The sequence below is a fragment of the Callospermophilus lateralis genome, chromosome 7 (assembly GCF_048772815.1).
Source record: "Callospermophilus lateralis isolate mCalLat2 chromosome 7, mCalLat2.hap1, whole genome shotgun sequence".
NCBI classification, from domain to species: domain Eukaryota; kingdom Metazoa; phylum Chordata; class Mammalia; order Rodentia; family Sciuridae; genus Callospermophilus; species Callospermophilus lateralis.
The window spans coordinates 13,582,944-13,603,772 of record NC_135311.1 but is presented as its reverse complement, the minus strand read 5'-3'; the positions used below and the strand labels follow the sequence as shown (position 1 = coordinate 13,603,772).

Sequence of the window (20,829 nt, the reverse complement as noted above, 5' to 3'; positions counted from 1 at the left end):
ACCGCCTCGTCTGGATCTTGGTAAGAGCTGCAATTCCTCCCTACGACCCACTCCTCAACCAGTCGTCCACTCCACACCAGTAAAAGCCTGCCTTGGTTCCAGACCTGATCACCGTGGTCTGAGTGAGTGTGCATCTGCTGGACATAAAGCCTAAAGCTTAACACTTTTGAACATAGCACGCAGAGGGAATGTCTGTCATTAGCCTATCATGATTAAGTGTGTTTTGCAGTGCTTAGAATTAAACTAGAATTGTTTGCTGTGAAACAATTAATCTAGAATTGTTTACTGCAAATTGATTATGTCTATTGCAGTGCCTAGCATTAAGGATTGTCATTTTCTTAATTAAGAACCTATAGAGTGAAACTGTATTGAGTAATTTGAATGAATAAAGCATTGAAAGGGGCAGAAGTGCGTGGACATTCTTTATTTCTCCTCTCGATTGCATATGTCGCAATTTTGTCCCCTCGCGACAATTGGGAAGAGAGAAAACAGCTAAATTACCACGATAGCTAACATATTACTTTAAGAAAGTATTAACTCATGCATGAAGGCTGAGTTTCCATGACCCCAAAACATCCCCCTGGACCCCACCTCCCAACACTAATACATTGAAGACTAAGCTTCAACACAAGTTTTGATGGGGGCCAAACCATATTAAAACCATAACAGACATGATGAAACATGATGTAGGTATCTGTAAGGAAGAACATTTCTGAAACAGGAAATAATAGGCTCTGTGCAGAAGTATAATTAGTGTGTTCAATAAAGAGCAAAAATAATGAAGAGTAAGGAAGGAAAAACAGAGGGAAATAAAAACACAGAGAAAATGAGGATCAAGTTGTTAAGCATTTTATAAAACATTGCAAAGGTTTTAGCTTAACTCCAAGTGCAAGGGAAGCTATTAAATGTTTTTGAGCAAAGAAGTGACAAAAAGGTGGCTTCTTAGCTTTCAAGGAGGGGCTATGTGGCCTGAAGAGATGCTGTTGCAACTGCTGTTATGCAATAAGGTGAGGAGTCATTTGTCCTGAGGGCCATGGCACCATCTGACTTTGAGATTCCTCCAGTTCTCCACTGAGCTTTGAAGATCTCGCCGAACAAGGAGATACATCCCTGTGTCCACTGCAAACAGGAGTCCCATCATCAGGAAGAAAGTGATTTGGTACCAAGGTAGAGAGATGTATGGAATTGCTGGACCTAGGAGGAGAGGCAGAGGACTGAGTAATTAAAAAATTACAGAAACTTGGAATAAACAATGAGGTCCCTAGAAAGGAACTCAATCCAGAGGTTAAGGGCAAAGACAACAGCAGAAAGGGAGACCAGGAAGAATATCTACCTTTAGAGAATGTCTTCATCTTTCTGCCTTTCCAAGTAAAGAACTAGATTAGCATTTCCTAAAGGGTTATCCTGGACACATCAGTCTGAAGTTATAGAGAAAAATATTTTTGTGGTCATATAGTTTGGCAAATGCCATATGAAACATAGTCAATGTGTTTTTTTCCAACAGGAGTTCTTAAGCTTTTAATGTGCATTATAAATATAAAAGGAGAGGAACACAGCATGTAGCATGTTCCACATCAATGTGAACTTCATTCCAAGAAGTCCCTCAAGGAGTTACATGGCTGGGGAACAATTTTTGGGGAACCTTGAATTAGGGAATCCACAGACTACATCAACCGATCTTCACTCACCACCTCCTCTGAACCTAGGACTGGGTAGCATTCACTGGCCAAGCTCATGATGCCTCTTGAAAAAGCATGAGGAAATCTACAATGCAAAATATCTCAAGAATAGACAAAGGCCAACCAGGAGCAGTGGCACAGGCCTGTAATTCAGTGACTCAAGAGACCGAGGCAGGAGGATCAAAAGTTCAAGGCCAGCTTGGGCAACTTAGTGAGACCCTGTCTCAAAATAAAAAATAAAAAGGGCTGGGGATGTAGCTTAATTCAGTTCAAGTGCTAAAAAAATTAATGATCTGAAAGAGATCATTAATCACTTCCCCACTCAGCCTTCTGAGGCCTGAAGCTCCTTGAATAACATTTGAAAAACAGAGTTCCCATACTTTGGACAGTGATGGTCACAGATTTTGATGAGTAGGGCGTCCTCCCTATACTTCCTCTGCAGGAGTAATCACCACTGTGACTGCGGTTTGCTGACGGGATGGAGAAGTTGGCATTGAAATGGGAAAACTGCTTAGAATTTCCATTCTGGTAGAATGTGATCTTGTTCAGAGGGTTGTTCTTCCAGCTGTGGCACCTCAAAACAATGGTGTCCCCCTCCTGGAACACCAGTTGAGAGGTCTGGAGCAGCAGCCAGTCTGAAAAACAAACATGGGAAGAAAAAGTTCTAAGTATACCTTAGCAGCCTCACCCTCAGGGCTTTATTACTCATAGAATTTGAAAGAATTCCAGATGGAGGGAATTGGAAATGTTTCATGGCAGATGTAAGCATTCTCATATAGGAAAAATATGGTGTCATGTCTATGGGACCTCTAAAGGATAGAAGTTTTCAGAAGTTCTGAAGATGAAGAGCAGATATTAAAAACAATTTTGAGGGCTGGGGTTGTGGCTCAGTGGTAGAGTGCTCGCCTAGTACATGTGAGGCCCTGTGTTTGATTCTTAGCACAGCATATAAATAAATAAAATAAAGGTCAATTGACCAAAAAAAAAAAAAAAGGAAAAAAAAAAACAACAACACAATTTTGTGCACTTTAAAACATTATGTTTGTGTAGGGAAATGAATGCACTTTATTAACTGTAGCAGTTAACTGAATAGAACCTCAAACCTTCAATTTATTATGGATAAATTTGTGGTCTAGGAATTACTAATTTCATGGTAACTTTTGAACTTTTTTTTTTTCTGGAAGTGAGGTAGGCATCAATTAGCTGTATTAGTAATGAAATAGAGCTTTAATAATGCCAGCCACTCTGTCTTAGTCCATTCAGCCTTCCCTTACAAAATACCATAAACCAGGGTATAAAGAACTGTTAAGGTCTGTAAACAAGTCAGATTGGCACCTGTTATTTTGCCAGAGAAATGTTAGAGTCTGTAAACAAGTCTGCATGGCGCCTGGCCAAATGCCAGAGGGAGTGGTTTGTGAAGTAACAAAAGCGAGCCATTAAGTGTGGAGACTCCTTATTGGTTGACTGCTATATCTATTTTATGCTAATTAGATAAGCTGTGTAAAATGTATAAATATCACTCAGATCCTACAATAAATGGCTCTTATTCCTGCTGCATCAACGTACACAAGTTATTCGTCACCCCCCCCGGATATTTTGCTGCAGCCAGCCGGACTGCGGCAAAGAACATGAATTTATTTCTTACAATCTAGAGCCTGGAAAGTCCAAGATCAAGGTGCTAGCAGCTTATATGTCTGGTGAAGGTTGTTTTCTGTTTGTAGAATTAAGTCTTATTGACACATCCTCATATGGAGAAAGAGGCCCCAAAGCTCCTATGAGCCTCTTTTATAAGGGCACTACTCTCATTCATGAGGGCTCCACTCTCCTGACCTAATCACCTCCCCAAAGGCCTCACCTCCTGTTATAATCACTGTGGGGTTTACAGGATTTCAACATATAAATCTTGGGAGAAATAAACATGCAAGAGTATAGAACACTCTTAGTAGAATCTTACATCCACTAAGAAATGAAGAGTTATGAATTTTTGCATTCACTGTTCCATTGTGACTCTGAACAAAAGGGGCACTAAAGAAAGCTTTGGAACTTACAATAACTTTCCCTCCTTGTTTACAAACATCCTCACTCATTGATGGCATAGTGATCAGATTCCCAAAATTCAGCCACTTCAGAGGACAAGTCTATAAAGAATGTTTTAATAGAGCAATTTTTCTTATAGAAAGAAATATCACATAATAAGAAATATTGTATCTTATTTAAATGAAAATTCACCTAAGAAAATAATATTCTGTATATTGAAAGGCAAGATACTGTCATTGAGACATCAAGAAACAGAAATCTAAAGTCAGGATTCTGTTCTTATTGCTGTTGTTAACTGCTGAAATTTTGGGTCTCATCAGCTTAAGTTTTTTTGCACATCAGAGGGAAGGGACTAGGTGGTTTGTTCTTACCAAACCTTTGGATCTTACTAAGAATAACCAATAAAATAAGATTTAAAAAAGAAGAAAAATCAAACCTTTGGATCTAAGTTTTTGTTTTCTGTAATTTTACATTTTCAAAGGAAGAGTCAGAAGTACTATTGGCTGTTTCTGGAAAGATGAGGTACAAAGAGAGGAGATGGATAGCTGTGATGTCTTTAGGCAAGATTTTTAGGTTAACTCACTGTTTCCCTTTCACTAGAATACCATCAACAGAAAATGACTCTGACTAGTATAGGGGTCTCAAAGGTTCATAAAAAATTGTCTTCTTAGCTAAGCATAGTGTCACAGACCTGTAATCTCAGCTACTTGGTAGGCTGAGGCAGAGGATCACAAGTTTGAGGCTAGCCTGGGCAACTTAGCCAGACCCAGTTTGGGTATGTAGCTAGGTGGTGGAGTGAACACACACACACACACTCACACACACACACACACACACACACACACACACTCACACACATACTCACAAGCCTTCCTGGTATTAAATAAGAAAATCTAAAGCACTGGGATGCTTACATATGGCCATCTTCAGGGTTTATGCACCAAGGTGCAGTTGAAGTAAACTACAATATAGGTATACTCATATTTCCAGAAATTGGAGGGGTAGAAGTAGTATTTAGGGGAATTTTCTGTATAGTATATTAAATTGAAAACTGTCAGATAGTTACATATATCTAAATAAGACTCCTTTAGTTAAAACCACCTCACGACATACACAAATGGAATGTTATTCTACCATAAAAAGAATAAAATCCTGTCATTTGCAACAATATAGGTGGACATTATGTAAAAACATTATGTTAAGTGAGATAAGCCAAGCACAGAAAGACAAGCACAGTGTGATCTCACCCATATGTGGGGATGGGGAGAGTTGATCTCATAATAGTTAAGAATAAAGTGGTCATTACCCAAGCTTGGAAAGAATAGGAGGGAAGAAGGGATAGGGAGAGGTTGACCAACAGGTACTTAATAAGAAATTTTGGCATGCTATTGCACAGTAGGATGTCAATAGGTAATAATAATGTACAATATATATTTCAAAAAGCTAGAAGAAAGGATTTGGAATGTTTTCACATTAATACATAAGAAGATAAACTGTTTAATCTGATTTAAACATTACATGATATGTATCTACATCAAAACATTACATGGCAACCCATAAATATATAAAATTTTTTATACTGATGTATCAGTTTAAAAATTTAAATTAAAAAAATTATCTTACAGATTCTCATCTAATTCAGAAATAAAAATCAAAGTCATTGCAACACTCTATCAGCCTCTACAGGTTCTGCCCTTTCTCTCCCCCTCACCTCTGGCCTCATTTTCCAAATTGGATTCTTCCCCTAGGGATCCATTCTCCTGCCTCCTACAATTCTGGCAGAAAGAGCTCCTCACAGTTGTCAAGCCGGCTCCCAGATTAGGGCCTTTGCAGGTCTACTGCCTCCAACCTCCATGCTTCCCCACACTGCTAGCAGAGTAGGGTGGTTTTACAGAATAGGAACTTCCTTTTGTTTCTTTCATACTCAGTCATTTGTCCTTGGCCTCTTGCTCAATCAGAATGGAAGCAAAAATAGCCATTTATAAACGCTGAAGAGTTTGGTAATTTCCAGCTCCATCACACATATTAAGCAAAAAGGTGGAGGAAATGAGTGGGCAAAACCTACTTCAGGCAACTCACAGTGATGCTTTGCAGTAAACAGGTCACCTTCCCTTTCCTACAAACCTCTGAAAAATTAAATTTCATCCCTCCTTGTCCTCCCAGCACTTTCCCGGACTTTCTTCTACTGACCAGAAAACACGTCCAGATGCACTGGATCGCTAAGGCTGGTCTGGTCCATTTGGCATCTGTACTCCCCACTGTGATTGTTCTTGGCCTTAAATTTGTAGCTTGGCTGGGGCTGGGTTAGGATGAAGTTCCCATTGTGGAACCACTGGGCAGAATAGTTCTCAGAGTTGTGGGTTCCTTGGCATTTCAGTGACACAATATCCTCCTGGAGCACTTGGATCCACGGGGGTTCAAGTTTTACCACAGCCTTTGGGAAATCTGCTAAGGGATAAAATACAGAAAAAGATGTAAATAAATAGCTTTGGAGGGAGTTTGGTTTTAAAAGAGCTCCCAGAGGAGGTCAGGGGCCACAGAGTACTATTGCAGACCCACTTAAAAATCTATATACCAACAGCAGGCTCATTCCCTTGGGTCTTTGGAGAATCCACTGGGAATCTGGCAAAGAATCAAGTCCCAGGCCCTACTGAGATGAGGGAGCTGCCCAGGCTGAACTCAAGCCTGATTCTTGGTGAAGCAAAGTAAGCAAAGCGTCTCATTATGACAAAGCTACCCAAATAAGAAAGCAGAACAAACTCACCAGTTTGCCTGTCTGCAGAAGCTGTAAAAGAGAAGAGATCAAAGTCAAGCAGCAGCAGACAATAAGAACAAACTCATTTGTGTGTATAAGGAGAAGGGCAGAGGGAGGTGATTTGGAGCTCCTTTCCCAAGGACCCATCTCAAGAGCCTAATTCCAATTAGTATTCTATAAAAAATACTAATTTCTCATGCCCTCCTTGTTTCATCCTGTCTATTTGGTGTGGTACAAAATTAGCATGTATGTTTGGTAACTTCTCAGAGTCTGTGAAAATACCTCTGAATTCTGACTTTATGACCCACCAAACAGTAAGAATTCATGGTCCTCAGATGAGGGAGTGGTGGCTCAGTGTTATAGTGCTTGCTTAATATTCATGAGACCCGGGGTTCCATCCCCTACACAGCAAAAAATAAATTAATTAATTAAATTTTAAAAAGAAAGGAGGAATTCAGAGTCCTCTCTTCCTTTTCAGATTATCCCCAGTTTCTAGGCCCCCCGCCTACTCCTAACTACCCCAGTCCCTAGAGTGCAGACAGTAGGAATAGCTGAAATTATCCTATTTCAGAATGACCCCCCACTCACCCAACAACAGCAAAATTGTCAGTGGTTGAAGCAGCCATCTGCTGCCAGGATCTAGGTTCTGAAACATGTAGGTCTCCAAAGTCATCCTTGAGCTGGGCCAGAGTCCAGTGGGGAGATTAACTTAGAAAAGAGGAAGGAAATTGTTTCATTTTTTTGTGCAGCTGTCCTCAGTCAGCAGATTGTATTTCTGCCAACTAATGAGTAACAAATTAAGCTAGAAGTGAGTTTGCTTTCCAGAGAAATCTATCACATATCCCCTGGTATCCTTATGAAAGCTCTGGGTTGTTGTTTGCTTGTGAGGAAACTGATGGGGGAAACACCAGAAGCAGAGTTGGGAACGGAACCCATATCCTGGGTCTCAGTTCAGTGTTATTTCTACTCCAAGTACAGAAAATTCCAAGGGAACTCTGGGACAAGAAAAAAGAGACCCATCTTAAATCTAACACCAAAGAATCAATATTAAATTAAAAAATAGGGTAGTTATCTGCAATCCAAGAATTATCTAAATATTCCACAGACAAGACACTTTCCTCCCTATCCCTGACCTTCACATATACAAGACACCTTTTTAAATGCAAGAAATAAATTTAGTAAGAAGGCTATAAAACAATTTCCAACATTAGGAAGACACTTTTTTGTCTATATATATATATACATTCTCACTCTCTACATTCTTCTGACACTAAATATATGATTTTCCCCCAAGCCTAGCAATTCTCCAAAACCAGATGGAATTCTAAAACAATTTCCTGGGGTTAACATAAGAGCCCACAGGTTGAGTTCTGAGTCCCATGAAATTACCTGAGCTTCAGATACCATTGGCAAGTCCAGGCCTCCTGTGCTGCTGCTTCTTCTTCTTCTTCTTCTTCTTCTTCTTCTTCTTCTTCTTCTTCTTTTTATTTTATTTATTTATTTCTAGTTGTAGATGGACACCATACTATTTATTACTTATTTATTTATTTTTATGTGGTGCTGAGGATCAAACCTAGTGCCTCACACATGCTAGGCAAGCACTCTACCACTGAGCTACAGCCCCAGCCCCCTCCTGTGCTTCGGACTGATGGCTATAAATCAAGATTTCCTACAATACCCTGCTTGGGTTCTGTAATTTTCTGGAATGATTCCCAGAACTCAAAGAAACAATTGCATAAGACTTACCAGTGTATTATGTAATAAAAGATATGCTGAACTGCTACCGCCATTGCCACTGCCTCTGATGCTGCTACTGCCACCCTGAGGTCTCTTGGAGGTCTTCTTTCTGGGTGCTGCTGCCCTTGCAGCTGCAACCACCAGCTGCTGCCACAGAAAACACCACTGCCCTGGATACAACTGACGTGGATACCACTGCTGACCTCTGGACGTCACCTAGTGATGCTGCCCCCACAGCTGCAGTTGCGGCCAACGTTGCAGCCAACACTGTAGCCGTCACTGCAGCCGCCACTGCTACTGACCTGCTGCCATCAACCTCTGCCACTACCACTGCTACCACTCCCTAAAGGACCGCTGCGGGGGAGACTCCAGGTTTGGTTGCATGTGGCTGCATTCAATTTGGGACACCAGCCAAAGCCTGGGGCCTGGGTTCCAGCACATTTACCACCCACCACAAGAGCCTCTGGGGACTCCAGCTGAGACCTGCAGGTCCAGTATGGGGGTGCCTGTAGGTTTGGAGGCACCTGGGGTCTTCCTGTTGGTAGTGCTGATGGCTTTTGTCTTGGGCTGCATCTCAGGGTTGCTCCTTTTGCATGAGTGTATCCCTGCATCTATGCAAGTATCTATCCCTGTGTCTCTGTAAGTGAAGCAACATTGAGATTTTGGGACTTCAGCGTGGCCGAGCCTGGGGTATCTGAAGCCCAGATTGGTGGGATAGTGACTGGGTCTGCGAAGGCTGATCTGGGCCTGGTGACCCCAAGAGATGATAGAGACAGGGGTGAGAAACTTTTGAATGCTGATGGAGACAGTTTGACTTTTCAGGGAGATTTATTTTATTTTATTTTTCAATACGCTAATATCTCTACCTTATTGGAACAGGGTGTTTTTATGCATCAGTATGTGGAGGACAATGATATATGGTGTTTTGCATTTTTGTTGTATTCTTATATCTTTAATTTGTTTCTCTGTATTTTTCCTCTCTCTTGTCTGTTTTCTTGGATTTTTCTTTCCAATTTTATTCCCACTAACAGCCAATCATTTTAGCTCCTCTTCTACTCTTTCTGTGAATTTTTGCTTCTAGATTCTCTCTACCTCCCTTGGGAAAATTGTGTACTATGCTACCTCTGTTCTCTCACCCACCATTTGAAATTGTAAACCGTTTCAACAAATTTTCTATTTATATTATAGATAGTTATTGAACTCATCATTTTGGTTTAATGCGAGAAAGCAGTAGATGCCTTAGTGGGAGCTATTAGTTTAAGGCCATATATTGTTTACACTGGGTGTTGTTGATATTGGTTTCACCATTAAAGGTGAAGTGCTGGAAACCTTCAGGGACACTGTAGGTCTACAAAGTAGAATTTGTGCTGCCTTATGTCCATACTTCTGAATGGGAAAACACATGAACAACATGAAAAAAACAAGGAAATAAAGTGCCCCAAACAAATGATGATGCTTCAACAACAGAAACCACTGATAACACAGTAGAAGAAATGTCCAAGAAGGAGTTCATATTGTACATATTTCAATTGATCTGTGAAGTAAAGGATAGTATAAGAAGCGAAATCAAAGAAAAAATACAGGAGGTGAAAAATCACTTCAATAAAGACAGATTGTGGGGCGGGGGGAAGCAGAAATCCTCAAAATGAAGGAATCAGTAAGCCAAATTATAAATTCAATAGAAAGTGTCACCAACAGACTAGACCACTTGGAAGACAGAACCTCAGACAATGAAGATAAAATACATAATCTTGAAAGTTGAATTGAGGGGCCGGGGTTGTGGCTCAGTGTTAGAGCGCTTACCTAGCATGTGTGAGGCACTGTGTTTGATCCCCAGCACCACATAAAAATTAAAAATAATTAAAAAAAACAAATAAAATAAAGATATTGTGTCTACAACAACAAAAAATATTCTAAAAAAAGAAATAAAGTTGAGTTGACCATGCAGAGATGATAATAAACCATAAACAAAATATTCAAGAATTATAGGATAACACGAAAAGACCAAATTTAAGAGTTACTGGAATAGATGAAGGAGCAGAGATACAAACCAAAGGAATGCACAATCTTTTCAATGATATAAGAACAGAAATTTTCCCAACCTAAAGAATGGAATAGAAAATCAAATACAAGAGGCTTATAGGACCCCAAGTGTACAAAATTACAGCAGACTCAGATCAAGACACATTATAATAAGAATGACTAACACATAGAATAAAGATAAAATCTAAGGGCTGAGGTTGTGACTCAGTGGCAAAGCACTTGTCTGGCACATGTGAGACACTAGGTTTGAGTCTTAGCACCACATAAAAATAAATAACATAAAGATATTGTATCCATCTGTAAGTAAAAAAATAAAAAGATTTTTTTAAAAAAGATAAAATCTTAAAGGCTGTGAGAGAAAACAATTAAATTTTAGATAAGGGGAAACCAATTCAGATCTCAACTGATTTCTCAGCCCAGCCCTCAAAGTTAGGAGGTACTGGAATAATGTATTTCAAGCTCTGAGGAAATGGATGCTAACCAAGAATTTTATATCCAGCAAAATTAAGTTTCAGATTTGAAGATGAGATTAAAGTCTTCCATGATAAACAAAAATTAAAAGAATTCACAACTAGAAAGCCTACACTACAGAGCATTCTCAATAAAATATTCCCTGAAGATGAAGTGGAAAAAAAAAAGTGAAAACCAGTTAAGGAGGATCTAAACACACTAAAAGAACATTAAACCAATGGAGAAACTAAGTCAAATTAAGAACCAGAAAATAATCAAAATGACAGGAAATATAAATCATATCTCAATAATAATCTTGAATGTTAAAAAAATGGCCTAAACTCATCAAACAAAAGACAGATTGGCAGATTAGATTAAAAAGCAAGACCCAACAATATGCTGCCTTCAAGAGACTCACCTCATGGGCAAAGACATTCACAGGCTGAAGGTGAAAGGATGGAAAAAAAACCTTATCACTCATATGAGTTTCATAAACAAGCAGTGGTTTCCGTTCTTATCTCAGATAAAGTAGAGTTCAAACCAAGGTTAATTGGAAGAGACAAAGAAGGATCTTTCATATTTTTTAAGGGAAGTATATATAAGCAGAACATAATGAGTATAAATATTTATGCCCCAAACAATAGAGCATCTATGTATATCAAATCAACCCTTCTCAATTTCAAGAGTAAAACAGGCCACAACACAATAACACTGAGTGACTTTAACACACCTCTCTCACTACTGGACAGATCAAACAAAAACTAAATAAAGAAACTATAGAACTAAATAAAACAGTCAATAATTTAGACTATATATATATACATATATTCCATCAAAAAACAAATATACTTTCTTCTCAGCAGCACATGACTCATTCTCTAAAATAGACCATACCTTATTTTTTTTTGTATTCACTGTAAAAAATTTATTGAGCTGTGCTGACAGACCATACCTTATGACACAAACCAACTCTTAGTGAAAAAAAAAAAACAAAAACAGAGATAATATCCGCTATTCTATAAGATCACAATGGAATGAAATTAGAAATCAATGACAAAATTAAAAATACAAGCTACTATAGCAAATGGAGACAAAAGAATACACAATTGAATGATGAATGGATAGTAGGAGAAATCAAGGATAAAATTAAAAAATTCTTAGAAGTAAATGAGAACACTGATACAACATATCAAAATCTCTGGGACACAATGAAGGCAGTCAGAGAAAAATTTATTTCATTGAGTGAATTCATTAAAAGAATAAAAAGTCAACAAATAAATGACCTAACACTACAACTCAAAGCCCTAGAAAAAGAAGAACACTTCAACACCAAAAGCAGTAGAAGACAGGAAATAATTAAAATCAGAGCTGAAATCAATGAAATTGAAACAAAATAAACAATTGAAAAAATTGAGAAACCAAAATTGGTTCTCTGAAAAAGAAACAAACTAGAGAAATCCCTGGCCATGCTAATGAAGAGAAAAAGAGAGAAAACTCAAATTACTAAAATACAAGATGAAGAAGGAAATATCACAACGGATACATTTGAAATACAGAAGATAATTAGAAACAATTTTGAAAACTTATATTCCAATAAAATAGAAAATATCAAAGACATCAACAAGTTTCTAGAGAAATATGACCTACCCAAACTGAATGAAGAGGTCATATATGATTTCAACAGATCAATTTCAAGTAATGAAATAGAAAATGCCATCAAAAGCCTACCAACCAAGAAAAGCCCAGGACCAGATGGATTCTCAATAGAATTCTATAAGATTTTCAAAGAAGAATTAACATCAATACTCCTCAAAGTATTCCATGAAATAGAAAAGAAGGGAACCCTTCCATATTCACTCTATGCAAATATTACCCTGATACCAAAACTAGACAAAGACACATCAAAGAAAGAAAACTTCAGACCAATATCCATGATGAACATAGATGCAAAAATTCTCAATAAAATTATGGTAAATCACAAAAACATATTAAAAAGATAGTGCACCATGATCAAGTGGGGTTCATCCCAGAGATGCAGGGTTGATTCAACATATGGAAATCAATAAATGTAATTCATCATATTAACAGACTTAAAAACAAGAATCATATGATCATCTCAGTAGATGCAGAAAAAACATTTGACAAAATATACCTTCATGTTCAAAACACTAGAAAAACTAGGGACAGTAGGAATATACCTCAGCATTGTAAAAGCTATATATGCTAAATTCAAGACCAGCATCATTCTAAATGGAGAAATGAAAGCATTCCCTCTAAAAAATGGAACAAGATAAGAATGTCTTCTTTCACCACTTCTATTCAACATCAGCCTTGAAACTCTAGCCAGAGCAATTAGACAAAAGAAAAATTAAAGGGATACAAAATAGGAAAGGAAGAACTCAAAAACTGTCAAAAATTAGGGAAACTACCCCATTCGCAATAGGCTCAAAAATAAAATAAAATATAAAATAAATAACATAAAATAAAATAAAATACCTGGGAATCAATCTAACAAAAGAGGTGAAAGACCTCTACAATGAAAACTACAGAACACTAAAGAAAGAAATTGAAGAAAATCTCAGAAGATGGAAAGATCTCCCATGCTCCTGGATAGGCAGAATTAATATTGTCCAAATGTCCATACTATAGACTTACACATTATACAGATTTAATGCAATTCCTATTAAAGTCCCAGTGACATTCTTCATAGAATAGAAAAAGCAAAATCATAAAAATTTATTTGGAAAAATAAGAGACCCAGAACAGCTAAAGCAATCCTTAGCAAGAAAAGTGAAGCAAGAGGCATTACAATACCAGACCTTAAACTATACTACAGAGCTATAGTAATAAAAATGGCATGGCACAAAATAGACTTGTAGACCAATGGTACAGAATAAAGGACACAGAGACAAATCCCCATAAATACAGTTATGTCATACTAGACAAAGTTGTCAAAAACATTCATTGGTGAATTCATCAACAAATGGCAAACTGGAAATCCATATGTAGCAAAATGAAATTAAACCTCTATCTCTCACCCTGCACAAAAATCAACTCAAAGTGGATCAAAGACTTAGGCACTAGTTTATGTCTGTGCCTAATAAAATAAAAAATTGGCCTAAATCTTCACCATGTCAGCCTAGGCTCTGACTTTCTTAAGAAGATTCCTAAAGCACACGAAGTAAAATAAAAAATCAATAAATGAGATGGATTCAAATTAAAAAGCTTCTTTTCAGCAAAGGAAACAATCAGTAATGTGAGGAGACAGCCTACAGATTGGGAGAAAATCTTTACCACATGCACTTCCAATAAAGCATTAATCTCTAGGGTATATAAAAAACTCAAAAAACTAAGCATCAAAAAAAAAAAAAAAAACCCAAATAACACAATTGATCAACAAATATATGAAAAAGTGTTCAACATCTCTAGCAATTAGAGAAATGCAAATCAAAACTAATTAAGATTTCATCTCACTCCTGTCAGAATACAATCATCAGGAATACAGTAAACATTAAAAAGATTAAAATTCATGGCATTTGCAGGTAAATGCATGGAGTTGGAGAATATAATTTTAAGTGAAGTTAGTCAATCCTAAAAAAACAAATGCCAAATGTTTTCCCTAATATAAGGATGCTGATTAATAATGGGGTGGGGGTTGAGCATGGGAGGATTATACAAAATCTAGATAGGACAAAGGGGTGGGAGGGGAAGGGAGGGGGCATGGGAATAGGAAAGAGTGAAATGAGATGGACATCATTGTCCTAAGTACATGTATGAAGATATGAATGGTGTGATTCTACTTTGTGTACAACCAGAGATATGAAAAATTGTGCTCTATACATGTAATATGAATTGTAATGCATTCTGCTGTCATACATAACAAATTAGAATTTTAAAAAAAGAATATAGGCAACAATAAATGTAGGCGAGGATGTGGGGGAAACAGTACACTTATACATTGCTGGTGGGACTGAAAATTGGTTCAACCACTATGGAAAGCAGTATGGAGATTCTCAGAAAACTTGGAATGGAACCACCATTTGACCCGGCTATCTCACTCCTCGGTTTATACCCAAAGGACTTAAAATCAGCATATTACACTAATGCAGCCATGTCAATGTTTGTAGCAGCTCAATTCACAATAGCTAAACTATGGAACCAACCTAGATGCCCTTCAATAGATGAATGGATAAAAAAATGTTGTATATATATTCAATGGAATATCACCTTTAAAGAAGAATAAAATTATGGCATGTGCCATTAAATGGATAGCATTGGAGAATATCATGCTAAACAAAATAAGCCAATCCCAAAAAACCAAAGGCCGAATGTTTTCTCTAATATGCAGACGATAATTCATAATAAGGCTAGGGACGGATGGAGCACTAGAGAAGAATAGTGTTACCTTAGATTAGGTAGAGGGAAGTGAAAGGAGGGGTGGAGAGGAGATGTGGGGATAGAAAGAATAGTAGAACAAAGCAGACATTATTACTTTATATATGTGACTGCATGACCAATATGATTCTACAACATGTACACTCAGAAAAATGAGAAATTATATCCCATCTATGTATGATATATCAAAGTGCATAAATTCATACTACTATCATGTATAACTAATTAAAACAAATAAAAAATTCTTAAAAGATATGCTAAAGAATACAGATGAAAGGTAACACAGCGCTGTGTGGTGGTGCATGCATGTGATCCCAATGGCTCCAGAGGCTAAAGAAGGAGGATCACAAGTTTAAAGCCAGCCTCCACAACTTAGTGAAGCAAGACCCTATCTAAAATTAAAAAAAAAAAAAAAAAAAAAAAGAAAGAAAGAAAAGAAAAAAAAAGAAAGACAGAAAAGAAGAAGAAAAGTACATAGGCCGAGGTCTGGAAGTGAAACCAAGGAAAAATCTAAATAAACCCTTTAGCTTGTGGGGCACATTGGTGAACACCTATAACCCTAGCCACTCCTGAGGCTGAGGTAAGAGGATCACAAGTTTGAGTTGCCTTAGCAACTTAGTGAGGCCCTAAGCAACTTACCAAGACCCTATCTCAAAGAAAAAAAAATAAAAAAGAAGAACTGAGGATGTTGTCCCAAACCCCTCTAGCTTTACTTGCTTTTGGTTAACTTTAAAAATCACTAATTTGGAAAGTCACACAGCTGAGCAATATATTATTAGATGTCCACTAGCTTTGCTGCAGATGACACCTCTGATGTGTGGGCCATGATGATAATAGTTGCCTAGGTTACTTTTCAAGGACTTGAAGGTTGCTTTGTCAAAACAATTACCACTTCACTTGGGTCTGTGCAAGTGTTTCATGGGTGACCTTTTGAAGTCAGGACAAAAACTCCATTCTCAGGTCATGCTAACACTGCCATTTTCTAAACATGCATCCCACGAAGAGTCATGAAGATTGATTACACAGGAACAGACCACTGATTACTTCACCTCCCATCACCTTTCTCTACATCTTAAATCATCCTGTGTTTTTATCTTTTTCAATACCCCTAACCCCTATCCTTGGGTAGGCAGATTTGAGATTTTGGTCTCTCATCTCCAAGTTTTCCCTTATTTTGTTGCTCCTATCACCCCTACTGCTCAGAAGATTATAAGGCTTTAGTAGCTCTGTGCCAAGAATCAAGGACAGAGACCAATAAACTATGTATTTCTTATTATTTCATAGCTGTATGTTCCATGAAGGAGACTATGTAGTATGATTGGGGTGAACAATATGGTATTATGGTCACAGTGGTTAAAGATGAGACTATGGGCTGGATCAGACTATAGGCACACACCTATAATCCCAAGTACTTAGGAAGCTAAGGCAGGAGGATTACAAATTCCAGGCCAGCCAGGGCAAACTGGTGAGGCCCTATCTCAAACAAACAAACAAACAAATAAACAACAATCAAGTAATTGGAATATTTTGCTTTTAGCAGGAGCCAAATAAAAAGAACCACTTACAATCTGAAATGTGGCCTGTTAGAGGAGACCAGAGCTTGGGAAAATTATAGTGTCCAGCTATTTTCCGAACAGAAGAGCAGAAGCCCATGTAGAGGACTATCTTGTTTTTTTACAACATTTTTTCCTATTGAAATTGTGAATGATTTTCCTATTCTCCATTACAGAAATTAAGGGTCCATCCATGCTGATCAGTTCATTTGCATTCACATTTATATATTTCAAAAAGTGAACAAATTATAGCATTAGAAATTAGTAAACATTATGGGGCCAGGTGTGGTGGTGCACACCTGTAATCTCAGCGGCTGGAGAGGGTGAGACAGGAGGATCCTGAATTTAAAGCCAGCCTCAACAAAAGTGTGGTGCTAAGCAACTCAGTGAAACCCTGTCCCTAAATAAAATACAAATAGGCTGGGAATGTGGCTCAGTGGCCAAGTGCCCCTGAGTTCAATCCCAGGTATTAACAAAACAAAAACTTGAAAATTTAAGGCTTAATGGCACATATTTGCAATCCCAGTACCTTGGGAGATTGAGGGAGGAAGGAGGAAAACAAGTTTAAGACCAGCCTGAGCTATTTAATGAGATCCTGTCTCAAATAAAATATAAAAAGGGCTGGGGGTAGAGCACAGCAATAGAGAGCTCCTGGGTTCAATACCCAGTACTGAAGAAAAAAACTTTTTGAAATTTGTAAATTTTATCCTTTGATAATTATATTTCAAAAAAATGTGTCCAATAGAAACACTTAAGCATGACAACAATATCAACAAGAATATTCATTGCAGTATTGTCATTCACTGCATATTTTCCCCAAAAGTCAAGATAAAATTATAGAAAATCCTGAGGAATTCAAGCTTGTTATGGCGAGATTGCAATAAATCACTGAGCCATCTTATGGCAGAAAATAGAACATTTATTCACCAGCTGGTGGGTCAAGGGGCAGGCTGCAAGTCTACACTTTTTGATCCCTCCAGGGGTTAGACCACACCTTTTAAAGCATGTCAGTACATTAATCATAAGTGGCGGTTGCTATGACTCAAAACTATCATAAACAAACATTATGAGATCATAAGCAGAAGGGGAAGTGAGTCAAAATGACCCCTAGTTGAGTGCAAGTTAAAGAATGGTTACTAATGTTTAGACAACCATTCTCTGACAGAATACATTGTCTGAGAAAAATGGGAACCAAAAAGAGAACAACTTAACATTGTATTAGAATTCCCATTTTGTGTTACCAAACATATTATACTAAGCAACTGCTGATGGATATAGAGGCGAGGTGTTCCCATGGGAGAAGCATTTCTTACATGACATGGAGTCTCTAGGTAAAATGAATCTGTTTGGTCACTGCCCATATAGGTTAGCTCATAACAAGATATTGATTCCAATTGTTACTGAGACTCAGCCTTCACTTGACTTTAAGTGTTTTGAAACATTGAAAGATCCTTCCTTTTTTGTTGTTTTTGTGACTCTGTTTTTGTTTTTGTTGTTGTTACAGGGAATTGAGCCCTGGGCATTTAACAACTAAGTCACATTCCAGATTTTTGAATTTTTAATTTTGAGACTGGGTCTTGCTAAGTTGCTTAGAGGCTCACTAAATTGCTGAGGCTGGCTTTAAATTTGCCATCCTCCTGTCTCAGACTCCTTAGTCGCTGGGAATATGGGCATGTCCTTGTTTCTTGTATTTTTATTAGTTTGTTTTGTTTTTCCTAGACTAGCTCAAATTAGATTCCTATCACTTGCAGAGAATTCTGACTGTAAAAAATTTGTATTCTCAGGGAAGAACAAGGAGATGAAGAATGTGACCAAGGAAGAGAGGTAGGAAGAGTAATGGGTAGCATATTGGTTGGGGTTCTCAAGAAAAACAGAACCAGTAAGACATACAACAGACTTAAGGAAATTCAGAAATGGTAGCATGAGAGGTAGTTTAAATGTGTGTGTGTGTGTGGGGGGGGGGTGTTGGGGGTGGGGGTGCGGGTATTTTAAGGAACTGGCTTGTAATAATGGAGGTTGGAAAGTCCAAAATCTGCAGAGTAGATCATCAGGCTAGAGGCCCAGAGAAGAGTTGACACTGCAGTTCAAGTCCAAAAGCAATCTCCTGGGACAGAATCCTGTCTTTGCACATCTTTACCTTGCATTTAACTCAGGGGTGCTCTGCCACTGAGCCATACCCCCAGCCCTTTTTGGTATTTTACTTAAAGACAGGTCTCACTGAGTTGCTTAGTGCCTGCCTTTCCTGAGTCTGACTTTCAAATTGCAATCCTCCTGTCTTAGCCTCCGGAGATGCTGGGATTACAGGTATATGCCACAGTGCTCAACTTCATATAAGGACATCTTCTTATAAGGGCAAAAGTCATATTGGATAAGGAACACCCTAATAACCACATATTCATTGCTGTAATTACCTCTTCAAATGCCATCACATTCGAGTTAAGATCTCAACATACAAATTTGGGGGGCAATATTTGTCCCACAACGAGTGGAAAATAAAGTTTGAAACTAATAAAACACTGGAGACATTGCAGAACTGGCAAGGGCCCTTAATGTGAGAGGACAAATTTCGAGGCAGTGCTTGCATTCTAGCTAGAGGTGCAGGGGTGTGGGTGGGAGTGACAGTGCATGGAGGCACAGATCTGTGCCAGCTAAGAGAGCAGCTTGTAGTTTGTCAACAAAAAGATGATGGGAAAGGCTTTAGCATGCCTAAAAATGAGGCATTCATAACAATTGTCTAGTGTCTGTAGTAAAAATTCTGTTCAAAAAATTAAGAGTCAGCCCACTAACCGTCCAACTCTATATTCACAGAAACCAATACATACAAGGCCAAACAATAAAAGAGAGAATTTGTCTGACAACACCCACAAATCTTAATGAACAGAGTGGCTCTTGCTCTTCAAGGTGGACCATATGGAACTGGTAATCAAGCACTGAATCATACTTCAGTAGACGAGACAGAAGAATTGTTCCCTCATGATATAACTACTTTAGAGAAAAGTGGAGTTCTGGGGATGCGCTCACGGTCAAAGCTGATTGCAGGCTGGCCGCAGAGCAGGAGACTCAGCAGGCGCGAAGCCTAGAGGGTTTCTGGAGCATCTAAGTTCACCGGCGGTGAGTTCCAAATTTCTCCTCAGTTATCGCAGTCGGAGCGCGGCGTGGACCCGCTTGTGTGTGTGTGTGTGTGTGTGTGTGTGTGTGTGAGTGCGTGTGTTGGTGTCTGTGCGCGCGCGCGTGCGCTCCCGCGAGGTGAAGCATAGGTGTGTCTTTGGGTGGTGGTGATGGTGATGTTGGCGGTGGCCAGGGCCGGGAAGAACTGTCGCAAGCGGGGGACGGCCAGGACGAGGGGAGAAAGTGAAAAGGCATAAATGTTGGGAGGGCTCAGAGTGGCAAGTGTCAGTGAGGCTGGACGCCGCGTGTGGCGGGCGTCTATAAGGGTCTGCCTTCGGGGTTATAAGGCGTTGGCCAAAAAGGGAGAGAGAGGCGAGGCACGAGGAGGAAGAAGAAAGGCTTCCCTGACCGGGAATCGAACCCGGGCCGCGGCGGTGAGAGCGCCGAATCCTAACCACTAGACCACCAGGGAGCATGGGGCTGCCGTTTCCGTGAGCGTGCCATCTGGGGCCAGCGCCTCGGTCCCAAGTGCTGGGCGCTACCTGTGCACCGGGCGCCGTCCCCGTGGGTCCCAGTGGGCTTTACGTGGCAACCTGGTGCAGCCTTCCGCCACGGGCTGCCGGTCACCAGCGACCCACCCCTGATGCTGGGGGCACCCTCAAAAGAATGCAGTGCTTGCCCTCCGCCCTGCTTCGCTTTGCTTCGCCTCGCGTCGCCTGGCCTTGCCTTTCGAAGCCTCCCCTGGACTCCTTCCCCACATCGGCCCGCCAGCAGGAGTTCGCGCTAGCTAGCGGGGCCAGGGCCGGGTTGGCCCCGTCAAAAGGTCGGCTCGCTGCGTTGGCCGGGAATCGAACCCGGGTCAACTGCTTGGAAGGCAGCTATGCTCACCACTATACCACCAACGCCATCCGGCCGAAAGGGCCGCTCCACGCTGGCCCCGGGCTGCCGAGAGGCGCCCCGTCGTCGTCGTCGTCGTCGTCGTCGTCGGCACCGCCGCCACCGCCGCCGCCTCCGCCTCCTCCTTCTCCTCCTCTTGGGACGACGCCCTGAAGCGGCGCGCGGGGCGGCGAGA

At 39.6% G+C, this 20,829-nt stretch overlaps 1 protein-coding gene and 2 non-coding genes across 5 annotated transcripts; all 3 read right to left on the bottom strand.

Moving 5' to 3' along the window:
- Window positions 1–827: 827 nt before the first annotated feature.
- On the bottom strand, window positions 828–20,663 carry LOC143403397 (low affinity immunoglobulin gamma Fc region receptor III). Of its 3 annotated transcripts, none has more exons than XM_076861461.2 (6): window positions 20,646–20,663; window positions 7,060–7,179; window positions 6,481–6,501; window positions 5,907–6,164; window positions 2,060–2,314; window positions 828–1,194 (listed from the first exon to the last, which is right to left on the bottom strand). In XM_076861461.2, the coding sequence occupies exons 2-6, from the start codon at window positions 7,142–7,144 to the stop codon at window positions 1,016–1,018; spliced, it is 798 nt and encodes a 265-aa protein (XP_076717576.1). In that variant the 5' UTR covers window positions 7,145–7,179; window positions 20,646–20,663; the 3' UTR covers window positions 828–1,015. The 3 variants fall into 3 exon arrangements, with proteins under 3 accessions (XP_076717576.1, XP_076717577.1, XP_076717574.1); XM_076861462.1 differs by lacking the exon at window positions 20,646–20,663 and adding an exon at window positions 7,861–8,061 and having other exon boundaries at window positions 5,907–6,161; XM_076861459.1 differs by lacking the exon at window positions 20,646–20,663 and adding an exon at window positions 7,861–8,060.
- Trnae-cuc (transfer RNA glutamic acid (anticodon CUC)) lies at window positions 20,158–20,229 on the bottom strand. The gene has a single exon. It is a non-coding gene; the product is annotated as a tRNA-Glu (tRNA).
- Trnag-ucc (transfer RNA glycine (anticodon UCC)) lies at window positions 20,591–20,662 on the bottom strand. The gene has a single exon. It is a non-coding gene; the product is annotated as a tRNA-Gly (tRNA).
- Window positions 20,664–20,829: the final 166 nt, after the last annotated feature.